The 17,696-nt window shown below is 43.7% G+C and overlaps 1 protein-coding gene across 1 annotated transcript in view; it reads left to right on the forward strand.

Annotated features, from left to right (window-relative positions):
• C3H6orf118 (chromosome 3 C6orf118 homolog) overlaps positions 1-17,696 on the forward strand; it is a 55,359-nt gene that overhangs the window by 14,016 nt on the left and 23,647 nt on the right. The window contains exons 6-8 of the mRNA XM_074990267.1: positions 5,007-5,203; positions 13,178-13,231; positions 16,998-17,059. Of these exons, the coding sequence (XP_074846368.1) occupies positions 5,007-5,203; positions 13,178-13,231; positions 16,998-17,059 (313 nt within the window). The remainder of the gene's footprint in view (positions 1-5,006; positions 5,204-13,177; positions 13,232-16,997; positions 17,060-17,696) is intronic.

The raw sequence follows: 17,696 nt of genomic DNA on the forward strand, positions 1-17,696 counted from the left end.
GTCCAGCTCCTGCCCAAAGCAGGATCAGCCCTAACTAAATCATCCCAATTAGGACTTTGTCAAGCCAGGACTGAAAAAACCCGTAAGGATGGAGATTCCACTGCCTCTCTTTGTAATGAATTCCAGTGCTTCACTGCCCTCTGAATGAAATAATTTTTCCTAATAGCCAATCTAGACATCCCTCCCCTGTAACTTTAGACCATTGCTCCTTGTTCTGCCATCCACACTACTGAGAACAGCCTCTCTCCATCCTCTTTAGAACCCCCTTCAGGAAGTTGAAGACTACTGTCAAATCACCACTCACTGTTCTGTTTTGCAAATGAAATAATCACCTCCAACTCTTCTATTCTACAAACTAAGTAAGCCCAAATCCCTCAGTCTCTCCTCATCAGTCGTGTGCTCCAGCCCTCTAATAATTTTTGTTGTCCTCTGCTGGATTCTCTCCAATACATTCACATCCTTTCTATTGAGAAGGGGCAGGGGGGTTGGGTGGCGCAGGACTCCAGTGCCAAATAAGAGGAAATAGTTTCCATAGATCTGCTGGAATGCTTCTTCTCATGCACCCCAATACGCCATTAGCATTCTTGTCAACAAGGGCACACTGTTGACTCTTATCCAGCCTTTCATCCACTATAATCACTAGCCCCTCTTCTGCTGCACTGCTACTGAGCCAGTCGGTCCCCAGCCTGTAACAATGCTTGGGATTTTTCTGTTCCAAGTGCAGGATTCTGAACTTGTCCTTGTTGAACCTCATCAGATTTCTTTTGGTCCTATCCCTCAATCTGTGTAGGTCACTCTGGACGCTGTCCCTACGCTCCAATGTATCTACCTATCTCCTTAGTTTAGTGTCATGTGCAAATTTGTGGGGGTGCCATCCATCCCCTCACCCAGGTCATTAATAAAGACGTTGAACAATACCAACCCTAGAACCGATCTTTGGGACACCATACTTGAAACCAATTGCCAACCAGACATTGAGCCATTGATTACTACCCATTGGGCCCCACCATCTAGCCAGCTTACTATCTACCTTACACTCCATTTATCCAATCCACACTTCCTTAACTTGCAGGAAAGAGCATGGTGGGAGACTGTATCAAAAACTTTGCTAAAGTCAAGGTGTGCCACATCCATTGACTTCCCCATGTCCACAGAGCCAGTTACCTCATCATAGAAGCTAATCAGACAGATCAGGCATGGCTTGTCCTTGGTGAATCCATGTTGATTGTTCTTGATCACTTCCCTCTCTTCCAAGTGCTTCAAAATGGATTTCTTGAGCATCCCCTCCATGATTTTTCTGGGGACTGAGGTAAGGCTGATTGGTCTATAGTTTCCTGGATTGTCCTTTGTGGCAAGGGCCCGTTTTACCCAGCCTGCTGTTCAGGTAAGTCTCTTTGGTCTTTCCAGTCTCTCACCCATTTTCCCCCAGTCCTGGGTCTTGCAATAGATCTTCAGGGCAGGGAACCCAGCCACTGCTGCTCTTCTCTCCTTGCCCCAAAGCTGGTCTGCCTTGTTCTCAATTTAAGCTCTCCAAATCTGTCTTTCCTACACCTCTCCTCCAGTCCTCCTCCTCTCTCTTTCTCCTCCTTCCCTATGTGGAGGGTTTTTTTAAAAGCCTCTTATCAAGCTAGTAGTGGAATCAGCTGGACTCAGTTTGGCTGAGCCAGATCCTACCCAGCTGCTTCAAATTGCCCTGCTTGTATTTATCAGTTCCTTCTGTCTGTTTGGGCTGCCTTTCTCCCCCTCTGAAGGAGCACTCTGACCTGGCCCTGCCACACCTTATTTCCTTTTTTAAAAGATGGGCACTATATTTGCCTTTTCCCAGTTTTCCAGGACCTCTCCTGATCTCCGCACATTTTCAAAGATAATGGCCAAGGGGTCTGCAATGGTATTTGCCAACTCCCACAGTACCTTTGGATGCATTATATCCAGACCCATGGATTTGTGTATGTGTAGCTTTTGTAAATATAACAAACACTCTCTTAACCGGCATGCTATCATCCAGAATTCTCAAATAGCTGGCATTTTAGCCTTAACTAAATTTTAGTTGTGTTCTCTCTAAGTACAGTGTAGTGAAAGTAAATACAAATAAATACAGCAAATACAGTGTAAGTTTACAATGTACAGTACTTCTGTTGTTGATAAATATAGTACTCTGCATACATTTTTGTTTGTTAATATCTAATCTTGTTCTTCCGTAGTGTTATGCTTTGCTAAATATACCTCTCTATTATCCAGAATATTTGACTATCCGACAACGTCCCAGTCCCAGGGCTGCTGGATATGAAAGAGTTTACTGTAGCTCTTAACCCATTCTTCCCCCACCGAGGGCTGCCCACCTCCTTCCCACATTGCATTACCGTGTGCAGTAGTCTGGGAGCTGACCTAGTTCATGAAAATAAAGGAAAAAAATATCATTGAGTACTTCAGATTTTCCTACATCATCTGTCACCAGCTTCCCTCCCTAATCCAGTAAGGGCTCTGCACCCTCCCTGATCACCCTTTTAGTGTTAATATGCCTGTAGAAACCTTTCTTGTTACCTTTCACGTGCCTTGCTAGCTGCAATTCCAACTGTGTTTTTGTTTTCCTGTTTACTCCCCTGGATTCTTGAGCAATATATTTATACTCCTCCTTACTCATTTGTCCAAGTTTCCACTTCTTATAAGTTTCCTTTTTGTGTTTAAGCTTGCCAGTGATTTCCCTGGTAAGCCAAGATGATTGCCTACCATATTTTCTTTTCTTAGTGCACATTGGGATGATTTGTTCCTGTGCCTTAAGTAAGGCTTCTTTAAAATCCTGAGAGTTCACCTGGAATACTTTCCTCTTCATATTAGCTTCCTAGGGGATCCTGCCCATCATTTCTCTGAGGGTGTCAAAGTCTGCTTTTCTGAAATCTAGTGTATGTGTTTTGCTGCTCTTCTTTCTTCCTTTCATCAGGATCCTGAAATCTGCTATCTCTTAATCACTGTACCACACACACATCTACTTCTCCTATTAGTTCCTCCCTGTTTACACACATCTACTTCTTCTATTAGTTCCTCCCTGTTTGTGAGCAGAACGTCAAGCTGCACATGTCCCCTGGTCAGTTCCATTAGCACTTTTACCAGAAAGTTTTCCCCAACATTCTCCAAAAACTTCCTGGATTATCTATGTGCTGCTGTATTGGTCTCCCAGTGGATGTCAGGATGATTAAAGTCCTCCATGAGAATCAGTGCCTGTGATCAGGAGCCTTCTCTTAGTTGTCTTGAAGAATGCATCTTTTACCTCATCCACGTGATCTGGTGGTCTATAGCAGACACCAACCACAACATTGCCTCTGTTACTTCCATCTCTAAGTTTAAGTTTAACCCAAAGACTGTCGATGGGTTTTTCTCCCTCTATATACTGTAGCTCAGAGCAGTCCTACTGCTGTCTTACATAAAGTGTAACTCCTCCTCCTTTTTTCCCCTGCAAATCCTTCCTGAACAGTTTATGGCAGTGCTCCAGTTCAGTGAGTCATTCCACCAGGTCTCCATTGTTCCAGTCACTTCGTACTTCTTTGACTGTGTCAGGGCTTCTAATTCTTTGAGTTGGGTTGCTCATGTCCTTTCCAAATCCCAGCTGGTTCTCCTCTGTCAGACCGAACTGGCAAGAAGGAACTTCTTTTCACCACCACAGCAGCTCTACGCCAAGGGGTTCCACAGCCAACCCTGCATATACCACTAGGGTAAAAGCTTTCCAGAGACTGTGTGCATACATGTGCACGCATGTATTGGAATGGACATGAGCAATGCACCTCAAAGAACAACAGTTACGAAAGGTAACAAAATGTTTTTTCCTAGGTTAGGATGTTTCTCAGAGATGTCTGTGCATAAGTTTGAAGACTCAATGATTGCATCTCAATGATTCTGGTCTAATTAATATCCCATCTCCAGTTGTTTATTAGACAACTATATGTGGGAATATTCAGGTGAAAAGGACTTGCAAAGAACAAAATCAGAAGGGGTGGGATACCATGCTTAAAAATCCAAGGTGAGATTGAAGCCCAAATGTGTTAGTCACCATTCAAACTCATAGTAAGAGATGGTCCTCGTTCTTTAAGCCTATAGTCTAAAAAGAGAAGACAGATAAAGGAAATAATATTATTCCCATCTTACAGATGGAGAAGTGAAGTACAGAGATTAAGATTGCTCACAAAGGTCACACAGGAAGTCTGCAGTATAGGCAAGAATTGAACCCAGGTCTCCTGAGTGTAGACTCTTAACCACAATGATAACGTTTAGCAGTTCGTGTCTTCAGAACTTTTACAACAATTACAAATTACAGCATTGTTTTTAGCCAGTTCCTCCTCAAGACTCACATCTGCCCTGAGTGCTACCTACAATGATGGTGACCACTGTTTGTTAAACCAAGTATGATCACTAGCAGGAATATTGAAACCAGTGGCAGAAATGTGATGTTTTCCTGGTGTAGGGATAAGTGGAAGATGATGATGCTCACTGCTTGCATCAGGAAGCTGAGTTAGAAATTAGGTAACTGTAAGGGATGGCAAGCACATATGCTGGTGGAGAGGTCATCTGGATAGAAAGGGATTCATCGATAGGTTGAAAAGAACATCAGTGCATCACCATAACAACACTGTATAATTTATAAAGGGCTATTTTGAAATATTTTACCAGATACTTAGCAGTGATACTTCACTTAGTAACTGGACAGATTTTTCATACTTTCTTAAAAATACCCAATCAATTTTATTATCCACTAGGAATGAAACAGACACTGTCAGATTCATACTCCTGGCACTGCCAGACAGGATGTAATTCTTAGGTATCATACATGCCTGCAAGCTGATTCATCATCTGGCAATTTCGGAGAAGAAACCATGTAATCTAATTTCTCACTGGTTTCTCTGTAGACGTGTTGCCATTTTCACTGTGTGCTCAAATTGAGACTGACAGGTTAACACAAAATAGCCAAATAACTCTCTGGCAATGCTATCCTATTAACCATGCCTTCCTTTTTATAGTTCCCGAGACCTGCAGTGACCATGCTACAAAAGTGCCTGAAGAGAAACATCTTTCACTTGCAGAACAGATTGAATCTGTGAGGTGCCAAGTTCTCGCTAAGTGGGAGGAAATGCAAGCAATAGAGAAAGAGATTAGAGAAACCATGACTCATGCTGGGATAGCAAATACTACAGAGAAGATGGTTAAAGACATAGAGGCATGACATTATTTCTAAACAGTTCTTATGTTTATTGGTGTCTAGCTACTTTGGTGATGGGCTCTTTGGAAAAGAGACAGATAACCACTTGCCTGTGTTTTCTCCTCTGAGAACGTACATCTCTACTTCTACTTATATGGCTACAAACAGCATGGTGTTTAGGCTGTGATGCATGTGGATGGACTGTGTCCCACTGAAGTGGTGCTCTGCAGATATGGGTCTGTTTGCAAGCACTATATTACAGGATTGAGGCTTTAAAGTCATATATTTTGTAAAATACATGTGTTAAAATATGTAAGTTAAATGGGTGAAGGGTCAGATTTTTTTAAACGGAGATTCTCTGCTTTGCTGCTGTACTTAGAGGGTGGTGGTAACTGTGTGAACCAGTAAGGTCATAACAGGTGAGATTTTCAAAAGCACTCAGTCAGCTACCTTTTCTCCTAATTGAGGTAATGGTAAAACTCCCAATGTTTTTAAAGGGAATAGAGTTGGGCCAGGATTGAGCACTTCTTAAAAATCCCACCTTTACATGTCTAAATATGTGAAGGTAGTGGCAAATCAGTTTCTTGGATGTCTAAGTTAACTTACTTGAAAGCACCACATTTCAGGCACAGAGAGGAAGACCTGGTTAAATCCAGTCGGAATATATTAAGCCAGCAATACATTGTCAATATCTAATAATTAGTTAATAAAGTCGACCAGAGGAATAAAAGTATAAATATATTTTCATATTTGTATGCATATATTTGCTTTTTCATATTTATATTCATATTTGTTACAAAAATTATCAGTTATGTTTTTGTATTCTAGTAGCATCTGCAGGTCCCAGTCAGTATTGAGGCCTCACTGTGCTGGGCATAAGAGACAGCCCCTGCCTCAGAGTGTATAATCTGAGACTCTGATCTTGCAGAGTCTATTCAAGAGGCTAACGTTAGGTCTCTGAGTAGTCCTGTTTGAAGTCTTGGGACTACTGACAGTAGTAATAGAAGCATACTTCAGTCTACGTAGACTATGGATCGCGCCCTTCGTAGTTCCGTTTGGCATTCTCATTTGCAGCGTCGGTGGTGACTGTGAAGACCCACACGAGAGTGACAGTCCTTGCTGCATCTGTTGCACATGTAATGGGTGTGTGGCAGGTCCTTGCTGTGCTTTCTGTGGGCTCGCTTCTCCTTTGCTAGCTGTCTGATCCTCAGGTCACCCTTCTGAAGGCTCTTGTATAGTTCCTGCCTCCATCTGTTGCGATCATCTGCCAGCTGCTCCCAGCTGTCTGGCTTGATGTCTGCTTCCCTGAGGTCTCTCTTGCAAACATCTTTGTAGCGCAGCTGGGGGTGTCCGGGAGGTCTTTTGCCAGAGGCTAGCTCGCCATACAGGATGTCTTTTGAGATCCTTCCGTCATTCATCCTGTGGACGTGGCCAAGCCAGTGGAGCCGCCGCTGCTTGAGGAGTGTGTGCATAGTTGGGATTCCAGCTTGCTCAAGGACGGTAGTGTTGGACACTCTGTCCTTCCACGATATTCCAAAGATGAGCCTGAGGCAGCACAAGTGGAAGATGTTCAGCCTCTTGTCCTGGCGGGCGTACAGGGTCCAAGTCTCGCTGCCGTAACGGAGGGTGCTGAGGATGCAGGCTCTGTAGACTTGCATTTTGGTGTGAGTGTACAGCTTGTTGTTATTCCACACTCTCTCGCTGAGTCTGGACAGAGTTGTGGCTGCTTTACCGATCCTCCTATTTAGCTCAGTCTCCAAGGACAGGGTGTCAGTGATGGTGGACCCGAGGTAAACGAACACGTGGACTACCTCCAACATATAGTTGTCAATGCTGATTGATGGAGAATCAGCAACGTCCTGAGCAAGTACATTTGTCTTCTTTAGGCTGATGGAGAGCCCAAAGTTCTTGCGTGCTTTGGAGAACCGATCCAGCAGCTTCTGAAGCTGGTCTTCTGTATGTGACATGACAGCAGCGTCATCTGCGAACAGCATATCTCTGATGAGGATTTCCCGCACCTTAGATTTAGCTTTCAGCCTTGCAAGATTAAACAGTTTCTCATCAGATCTTGTGTGCAAAAAGATGCCCTCTGTTGAAGATCCAAAGGCGTGTTTAAGGAGGAGTGCGAAGAAGATCCCGAACAATGTCGGAGCAAGGACGCATCCTTGTTTGACGCTGCTCCTGATGCTGAAAGCATCTGATAATGTGCCATCGTGTTGGACGGTTCCTCTCATGTCTTCGTGGAAAGACTGGATCATCTTGAGTAACTGTGGTGGACAACCTATCTTGTGGAGCAGTTTGAACGGTCCATCCCTGCTGACCAAGTCGAAGGCCTTGGTTAGGTCGATGAAGGCAATATAGAGTGTCTTCCTCTGCTCCCTGCATTTCTCCTGCAGCTGCCTCAAAGAGAAGACCGTGTCGACGGTAGATCTCTGTGCGCAGAATCTGCACTGTGATTCAGGATACACCCTCTCAGCAATCTTCTGGAGTCTGTCGAGGATGACGCGAGCAAACAGTTTACCAGTGATGCTTAGGAGGGAGATTCCACGGTAATTGTTGCAGTCGCTTCTGTCTCCTTTGTTCTTATACAAGGTTATGATGTTAGTGTCGCGCATGTCCTGTGGAACCTCTCCCTCTCTCCAGCATAGGCACAGTAGCTCATGTAGGGGTTCCAGGAGAGTGTCTGTGGCACACTTGATAACCTCTGGTGGTATACCATCCTGGCCCGGGGCCTTTCCTACTGCAATGTTGTCGATGGCTTTCTTCAGTTCATCCACAGTCGGTTCCTGATCCAGTTTGTCCATTACTGGTGGGAGTTCGATGACATTGAGGGCTGAGTCGACCACAATGTTCTTGCACGAGTACAGCTCGGAGTAGTGCTCAACCCAGCGCTCCATCTGTTTGGCTTTGTCAATGATGACATCACCAGATTTGGATTTCAGAGGTGTCATCTTGTTCTGGGTGGGTCCTAATGCCTTCCTGATGCTCTCATACATTCCCCTGAGGTTACCAAAGTCAGCACAGGTCTGGATGCTGCTGCATAGCTTGAGCCAGTAGTTGTTGGCGCAGCGCCTGGCCATCTGCTGTACTGTTTTTCTGGCTGCTCTGAGCGCTTGCAGGGTATTCTGGCTCGGCGAACGTTTGTACTTCATGAGCGCAGCACACTTCTTTTTGATGGCTGGCATCATCTCATCGGAGTTAGCTTTGAACCAGTCATTTGTGTTTCTAGCTCTTCTTCCAAACATCGACAAGGCTGTGTTGTACATTGTATCCCTCAGATGCTGCCATCTGGATGTCACATCGGCACCCCCGGGGTTGCTGCGCAGATTCTCCTCGAGGGTTGCTCTGAACTTTTCACCTCTCTCTGAGTTAGCCGTCTTTCTGGCATCGATACGGGGCCTTCCAGTTGGTTTAGAGCGGTGCAGCTTCTTGGGAATCACCTTGAGTTTGGAGCAAACTAACGAGCGATCTGTATCGCAGTCAGCACTATGATAGCTGCATGTCAGAAGGACGTTTTTGAGGTTATCATGTCTGGCGATGACCATGTCTAGTTGATGCCAGTGTTTTGAGTGTGGGCGTCTCCATGACACTCTGTGCTGTGGCTTGGTTTGGAAAAATGTGTTTGTGATGCACAGATTGTGGTACGTGCAAAGTTCGAGAAGACGCTGACCATTTTCATTCATTTTTCCCACACCGAAGTGGCCTAAGCAGGAGGGCCATGAGTCACGATCGGCTCCAATTCTCGCATTGAAGTCACCCCGAACGAACAGTTAGTGTCTGCGGGATTGGTGCCTAAGGCATTAAAAATAGCATTCTCTTTCTTTTGGAAACTGTGCCGCTAGAAATGCCCATGATCTGTCAGTAGAGCTATGCTTTGCTTATCCCTGTCTCTAGTCAGGTGAGTAGGGATCCCAGGGGTGTTAAGCGAAATAATTTCCTGAAATCAAATAAAAGCTGAATATTCTCTGCTCACGCAGACAGTGAAATATGGCACAGTTAATGATGGGTTAAAATGATTTAAATACATATCTAACATTCAGGTATTTCCCCTAATTTCTCTTTTTATCCACTGAGGCTGAATTTAACCTTCTTTTAGAAATTAGATCCTTTCAGTTAGTTGTATTAGTAGTAAGATAGAGTAACTGTGCAATTGTGTGGCATCTAGGAACAATATTAAAACAAAAACCAAATCAAATAAAACACTTATGCACACTTCACACTACTTGTCTTTTCCAGATCAACAGTAGAGACCATCATTGTGTTGCTGGGTTTCACTTGAGTGCCTTTAAATTGACTGACTACATTCTAGTTCTTTGTCTTGCCTGCCAGTTTTCCTTTTCAGTCTTGTCTTTTTGTTCAACTGTACAAGACAAAACTAGTTCACTTAAAATATACCTCTAGCCACAAATGGCAGCCACTCATTTGGAGAGAGAGTCTTGTCTTGGATGAATTCACATAGTGTTAATATAATAGATCAGAGAAAAACAGCAATGAGCCATCACAGTCTTCAATTCTTGTGGTGGCAAGGAAAAGGTATAAATCCAAGATATTTCGTGAAAATTTTCTTTTGCAAACCAATAAACTAATCAAGAGTTAGGCCCTTCATCGACAGATAAATAGTTTTTGGAGATGTGAAGCACTTTAACGGTATGTCTACACAGCAGAACTAAGTGGAAATAAGCTATTACTGTATAATTATTTTGAAATAGCATTGCTACACACAAAAATGTGTTTTGAAATAGCACTTAACTATTTTGAAATACATCATCTATGCACGGGAGCCTATTTTGAAATAGTGACATTGGACACACTATGGCTTATTTCAAAGTAGACGCTATCCCTCATATTATGGCTGCGTCTACATTACGAGATAAGATCGATTTTAAGTAATTAGTCTGATTTTTCCAAGTGCCTGTCCTCACTGTAAATTCCATTATCTCAATTTATGGACCACTAAAATCGACATATCGAAATCCTAAAATCGTAGTAACCTGACAGGTGTAGCATTCAATTTGAGTTTAAAATTCCAAATGAAGGGTAGTGAGGATGTGGCATGTCTTGAAATCAAATTCATTAGCCTCCACAGATGTCCAATATATGCCCCACAATGCCACCACAGTTTTCCGCTCTGGCCTCTCAATTGTAGAAGAATTAAATCCGTTGCTGTAAGGTCATGAGAGGCTGAAAAATGTTCTTTCTTTTTCTTTGCTGGGAGACCAGCTGTGGGGTTTATGATTCTATGTATACCCCTGCTAGCTTCCTTTTTTTCTGCGCTACCTGGCACCAGCCACTGGGCCCCCTGGACCATGTGTCAGCTAGACTGTGGGTGAGGGTCATGCTTGTTTGGTAGGATGAGAAACTTCTTTTGAGCTGTTTACATGTTGTTTTGATGCCTTCATCCCCTCCCGTCCTTCCCGTCAGAGGTTCCACACAGTCTGGAACATTCCTGTGCCCAGCTGCATCATGTGGCTTGACCCCAAACCAAGAAAAGGATATGCTACGCAAGGTGCCAAGCAGCTTGTACGTGGTGAGGGTCATGATTTTCAGGGGCTGGCTGTAGTTGGGGTCCTTTAGCTGCCTGGGGGTCTTCTCCCTTGGTGGTCACGATTTCTGGGAGCTTGCTGTAGCCGGGGGGTCTTGTAGCCACCCGGGGGATGTCTCCCTCAGCGGTCACGAATTTTGGGGGCTGGCTTTATCAGGGGTTCTTTTAGCCACCTGGGGACATCTCCCTCGGTAGTAGCAATTTTCGGGGGCTGGCTGTAGCTAGGATTCTTTTAGCCACTCCGAGCCATGCATGTTTTACTGAGGGCAATGTATTAGCTATATAATTACCACAGTTGTCAAAGTAAGGCTTGCATCAGGGAATATCCTTGTCCTTAGGGTCTTATTTTTCAGATGCAAACCTGGCTATAGTCTGGGGTCTTTAGCCTGATGAATCATTTGAGTTTCTGTGTAGCAGACATGTCTTCTTTGGGTAGGAGGCCTAAATCCAGATAAAAGTTCTGAAAGGGCCTCCCTGGGTGGTCACGATTTTCATGGTTGTCAAAAGTGTACCAGCTTTTAGCCACCCTGGCCCATTACTGATGATTCATTTGAGTTCAGTGTAACAAGCACGTCTACTTAAGCATAAGGGTCTTCTTTCCTATGTGGCCTAAATCCAGATTCAAGTTCCTGAAAGGACCTCCATGGGTGGTCTGGATTTCATGGCTCTTTTCACAATGTCTTTTAGCCACATTACTAATGATTCATTCAAGTTTCACTGTAACAACTGTGTCTACTTGAGCATAATGGTCTTCTTTCCCAGGTGGCCAAAATCCAAATTCAAGTTCCTGAAAGGGCCTCCCCGGGGGGCGGGGTTTCACAATTTGCATGGCTGTCAAAAATGGGCTGTCTTTTAGCCACCCTGGCCCATTACTGATGAGTCATTTGAGTTCCAGTGTGGTACCGGTGTCTACTTAGAATCCTCTTTCCCAGGAGGTGTAAATCGATATCCAAGCCCAAAATAAAGCTGAGGCATGCTGTTCCAGTGTAGTACCCGTGTCTACTTAAATATACTGACCACGGCAGGGGAAATGCTTTTAAAACATGTGGCGTTATAAAGCAGGGGAAATAGGGGAATGAAATGTGGGAAGATGGCGTCATATACCCACATATACCTGTGGGGCCAGAATGCAACAGGGCCAGGGAACTGTGGGATAGGTTCCCACAATACACTGTAGCAGCAGTCGATTTAAGCTGACGTGTGTGCGGCAGCAGAAAGTCGATTTTCTGGGGAGCCATGTGGGAAAGGTGAAGATGCTCAAAATCAAATGGATAAAACCCAGCATTAACAAATTGATTTTAATAAAAATGATTTTGTATCATAGTGTAGATGCAGCCAATGAGGGTTACTAATTTCAAAATAAATCAACTGCTTTTTCAAATTTATTTCAAAATAGTGGTTGAATTGTGTGGATGCTATGGTAGTTATTTTGAAATAACTAAGTTGTATTGGCATACCCTAAGAGAAATTTTTTTTCTGTATTCCAGAGATACCAGTAAAAAGGGATACGAATATCCAGAAGTTCTTCATGTGATTTTAACTTTAGGTTCATGGTTTTTTTTGTTTTTTTTTTTTTTTGACTGCCTTTACCTGATGTGGAATGAGAGAGATCAGCCAGCAGAGGGCAATGTTGCATAGCACTCTCAGCTGGAGAAAGGTGGCTGCTGCCTGAGGCAGACCAGCAGGATGCTTCAGATACAGCCACTCTGGGCACTCTCAACAAGTACATGAACTCTGGAAGTGAATGGGCCCTCTACATCAGTGGCTCTCAACTTTTCCAGACTACTGTATTCAGGAGTCTGATTTGCATTGTATATCACTAAATTTCACCTCACTTAAAACCTACTTGCTTACAAAGTCAGGAATGAAAACACGGAAGTGTCACAGCGTGCTTTACTGACAAATGGATTACTTTTTCATTTTCGTCATATAATTATAAGATAAATAACTTGGAATATAAATATTGTACTTACATTTCAGTGTATAGTATATAGAGCAGAGTAAACAAGTAATTGTCTTTATCCCATTTTAGTTTGGACTAACTCTGTTAGTGCTTTCATGCAGCCTGTTGTTATCTGCATATTCCCAGGGGCGGAGAAACCACGGCTCTACATACTCTGAAACAATAGCTTCCCAAACAAATGTTTCATTAATCTGGGCTGGAATGTGTAAGGTGTATATGATTCAGATTATTCTTCATAATAATATATTGATAAGCATTCCATCCACTCGGTATTTAGGCAAAGGGCAAGTATGCTATCATTTAAGAATATCAAACTAATTGAAGAGGCCCTTATCCATATTTCTTTTAATGCTGTGGTTTCATAATGCTAAGATGGCAGTAGCATGTTCTGTGCACATATGTTACATATGAAAAATATGACAACCCATTGATTTGCTTTTTCAGAAATGTGCTACAGTTTAGCAGAGCTGTGTTATTGCTTTTTCAGGCTGAAGCTCTCAAACTCAACTCAGCCAACAACTTCTTTGAACAACAAATCAAAGTAAGTTCCCTCTTCAGAGCTCTGATATGGTCCTGAGCCCCATTATAAACCAGTTTGCTCCAGTTAGCTTTACTAGATCTGATCCAAAGTCCACTGAATTCGTTGGAAAGATTCCCATTGCTGTGGGTTCTGCATCAGATCCAAGGTAAATCACCTGCTAGAGAATAGAAAGGTGTTGTTTGTCCCTTTATTTTTTTTTTTCCACTGTTAAGGGCACCTCTTATGGTACTTTGATCAGAAGCAAGTTTCTCCTGGTCACTTTGTGAATTATTTTTATAAGAGCTTGTCAAAACTTTAAGATCCATAATTCACTCAAAGATTGTAAAGCTCTTAGTGTGATGATGGAACAAGTGTGAAGAAAGGGTTCCTGTGCTAGGTGGATTTAACAAACCCACGCAATGGATAACTGAGAACAAAGAACACTGAAAGGCTTTTGTAAAAAAATACATGGGCTAGCAGGTGTTTAGAAAGAAAAGAAGCCAAGGGAATAAATGACATTTTGTAAAGGAACATATAGTAATGTTACTGCAGATAATCTACTATATGCTCAACAATCTAATGGTGTGTGTCAATACCTAAGCTATTAGCCATCATTCTGATTTAGGCAAATTACAGAATTGTAAAGTTAATAAGTCCAAAATGAAAGTTTTGTCCAGCAACTATATTTGAAAAATAGAAAATTGAGTGTGAAAACAAAAAAAACTGAGTTGGTTGCACAGGTGGGACTTGGTCTCAAGATGCCCCTGAACAATTCTCTCCACTGCAGGCATCAGTGACACAGTAGATCATTCCCACAACTTGCTTCCAACCTGAGCCTGCAGAGATGGGCCAGCAGAAGGAGCAGTGACCATGGGAGAGGGCTGTCATATCATTGCAAATGGCTGGGATGGAAGAACCAACTAAGATGGAGAACTTCTAGGACTTTGACACCCTCATGGACAGACTGACCATGGAACTGTCAGCAGAAACTACATCTAAGAGGGGGGAATCCCATGAGGTCACGCAGATGCCTTGCAGATTCCCTGTGCCAAGACATACCAGCACTGTCAGGCAAGGCAGGAGAAAGGATGCTGGCCCCTGCTATGATCTGGCGGCTACAATCTGAAGCCAGTAACTCTACAGGGTTAGCTGTCCAAAAGCATGAATGAGATTCTTGATGGAGCTTCATTTTATTGTACCATCCTGTCCAAGAGGCTCTGCTCCTACTTCTCAGACATGCTCAAGCCATCTCCCTCTGCTCTGTTCTTTACAAGCTGTATCTCAGCCTCATCACAGACTGGGTGGAGTGCGGGGGTGCTATCAGCTCAACATAGAAGGGCTTCATGTCCTGTGAGAGATGCTATGAGTATAGCAGGCAGCCAGGAGGTCCTGAAGGCAATATGCTGTAGCCTGGCTCAACTTGGCCAATGACTGTGGGTCTGTTCCCCACCAACAATCTTCTCCACTATCAGAGAGTTTGGGATGCCAGAAACCTTCCTCCAGTTGCTCCAGGACCTCTACCAGGACATCAACTCCAGAGATGGACACCATCCTCCTCTGCTGTGGCATGAAGCAGGGCTTCCCCACACCCCTATTATCTTCAGTCTAGCCATGTTGCTGCTCATCAAAGCCATCTCCAGCGGCTTGGCTGGCTTCAGCTTGCATGGTGAGAGAATTGATGTGCTGTCCTATGCAGGCAGTCTGGTACCGATCTCTGGCAGCTTGGAGAGCCTCCAGCTTCAGCACCAATTAGTGCACCTTCCTCTGTGTCAATGGTGGCATCAGGAATCTGATCTACATGACATGTTTCCTCATCCAAAGAGAGCCCATGGCCTCCCTCAAGGACGGGCTCCTGGTCATGCCCACAGGAGTTCACAGCTGACAGATCTCTCTTTCCCCACCTCCCCAAAAGAAACAATTGACAATATCCTTCAGGATGCAGCCTGAATCAACTCCTCCCTGTTCACTTGCTGGCAAAAGATCAACACCCTCAGTACCTTCCTGATCAGCCACATCTTTATCATCAGGGGTTGACCATGGCCAGGGTGTCCCAGAACAAGGTGAATGGCACCATCAGGCAATTGTCGAGGAAGTGACTCTACTTTCCCCAGAGTTCCACCACTGATATAATTTATATCTCCCACAGGCCAGGGAGCACCAACGTGCCCTGAATAGGCAATCGGTGAGACATGGCACTGGTCACCCATGCCTTCTCCCTCTTGATGTGTCTGGACCTGACAGTGAGGAGCATTGTGGAGAGCATTGTGCAGGAAAAGGTTAGGAAGCACATTATCGGAACCCCTTCTGAGCAGGACACCACCAACTATGTCAGCAATTTCCTGGAGGCAGAGTCCTTGCTCTGGTCCCATGCCCAAAATGCCTTGCATTTACTAGGAAAAAGGATCAGTTGCCACTTGGTGTGCTGCAGTCTGAGTGGTGCTGAGGGCTGACTGCCTTCTGTTCTTAGCCCTACCCCTTCTGGGGTGCAGAACTAGGCCCTCCTCCCACTTTGCCCAGGCCTCATGGAAGCTGTTGGTGCTGCTGGACCTACTCCAGAGCCTGGCAGTTCTACCACAATGCCGACCAGGACTGGTTGGTCAAAGCCATCACACTGACCCTGGGGAGGATCATGATTGACTCCACCCTCCCTGCTATGACCCAACATTGTTGTGACCAACAAGGAGCAGAAGAAGTTTGTCCTGGTGGATGTCACAGTGCCCTTTGAGAGGAAGACCCTACCCCTTCCATGGGGCCAGAGTTTGGGAAGTAGCAAAATACACCCCATTGGCAGACACTCTGAGAGCCCAAGGCTATGAGATCCAGCCCCTGGTTGTGGGAGTCCTGGCCATGTGGGACCAACGATGAGCTGGTGCTGATAGAGTGCAGAGTCAATTGGCACTACAGTTGTCTCATGAGGCAGCGCATGGTTTCTTTACACTGTCAGGTGGTCTGGAGAGAGACGCAGCCACGTTACAGGACACTGACAGGATGAGTAAACTAGACTGATGCTGACATACGTGGTCAGGGAAATATACCATTTCCTTCCCTGATAGACCATATCACCAGACAGTGACGGACCAAGGGACACAATCCACCAAGGGATGCACTACTCTGATGTACCGATTCACTTCACCACCACTGATTCTATGCACTCTCTGAGTGGTGTCTCCAAGAAAACTTATTCACTAATGCTTTAAAAACTCTCACAACTTTACTGGGACAATGCTGGTTATGTATACTATGTATTTTATGAACTGTATAAACCAGTACTTCTTGTAACCCAGCTTGACCTCAGAGGCATGGTTCTTCGCTTTAATTAATTGAATTTAATTTAATTCATGTAACGTGAACTTTTATTTCAAACATCAGCTGTAACAAAAATTTTTCAGATTGCTGCGACAGTTTTAGAATAATTTATTTAACTAACATCAAGAAATAATATAAATGCAGTACTGATGCCTCTGTAGTCTTGCCTCACTGCATTTTCTATCTTTATCTCTGCTATTTAGTCCTGTCAGTCTTTGTAGGAGCCTGTGAAAATCAACAGGAAGTATAGCACTACATAAGTCCCAAGGATGCTTGGCAACTTTAAATTTCCTGCTGCAGTTTAAACCTTTGTAGCACTATAACCCTTTTCCATTAATTATGGTTAAGAAGTTGAAAAAGACTTTAGCATTACCAGTTACTTATGACAAATACTGCCAATTAATATCACATTTTTCTTAACCTCTGAAAAATATTTCTCTGTATTTATGCATAGATGAGATGGTTTTGTTTTATTTTTTAGGAAGTTGAGAACAACATTACAGACATCTTGAACAGACAGAAGGTCACCCAGGAAAGTCAGCGGTGAGTCTGAATGTTAGTATCTGTTTTGGATGTATTACATTGTTTTAGCTCTATATTATAAATGTTACATGCTACAGAATGATGATTGAAATGCCCATCATAACAACTTCCCAGATCAGAGCAAGAAAAAATCATTTATTTATAACTGCCAAGTTTCAGTATTAGTACAACATACACGGTAGCACTTTAGGGATTAAGGTAAGGACCCGATTTAAATAAAGCCCTGAACTGTAGAGTAATCTAAGAAGAAAAAAATAATTTGAGTCTGAGTGCGTATGCACGATGTTTGATTGACAACCCTTATTACAGCAGTGGTCTGTTTAGTTACAGAGCACATATTTTGCTGAGGGTGTTTAAGCTTCCCCATTCTGCCCTGCCAATATGCTTCAGACTTGCTTCGCAGAGGTGACCTCTAAGCAAGAAATGGTGGTATAGTCTCCAGGCCCATTCAGTCTTCTGCTTCTGTCCTCAGAACTGCCATTCAGTGCCACTGGTAGTGTTAGTGTTTTCTATGGAGTGGACTCATGTCCATGGGAACTGAATTATTTCACAGGTAGAGCTTCTTTTCACTGGCACTCTGGGTATAAGTCATGCAGTTTTCATTCAAGGTATTTCAAAGTGCTTTTAAAGTAATGAA

This window comes from Carettochelys insculpta, chromosome 3 (assembly GCF_033958435.1).
Source record: "Carettochelys insculpta isolate YL-2023 chromosome 3, ASM3395843v1, whole genome shotgun sequence".
Classification (NCBI taxonomy): Eukaryota; Metazoa; Chordata; order Testudines; family Carettochelyidae; genus Carettochelys; species Carettochelys insculpta.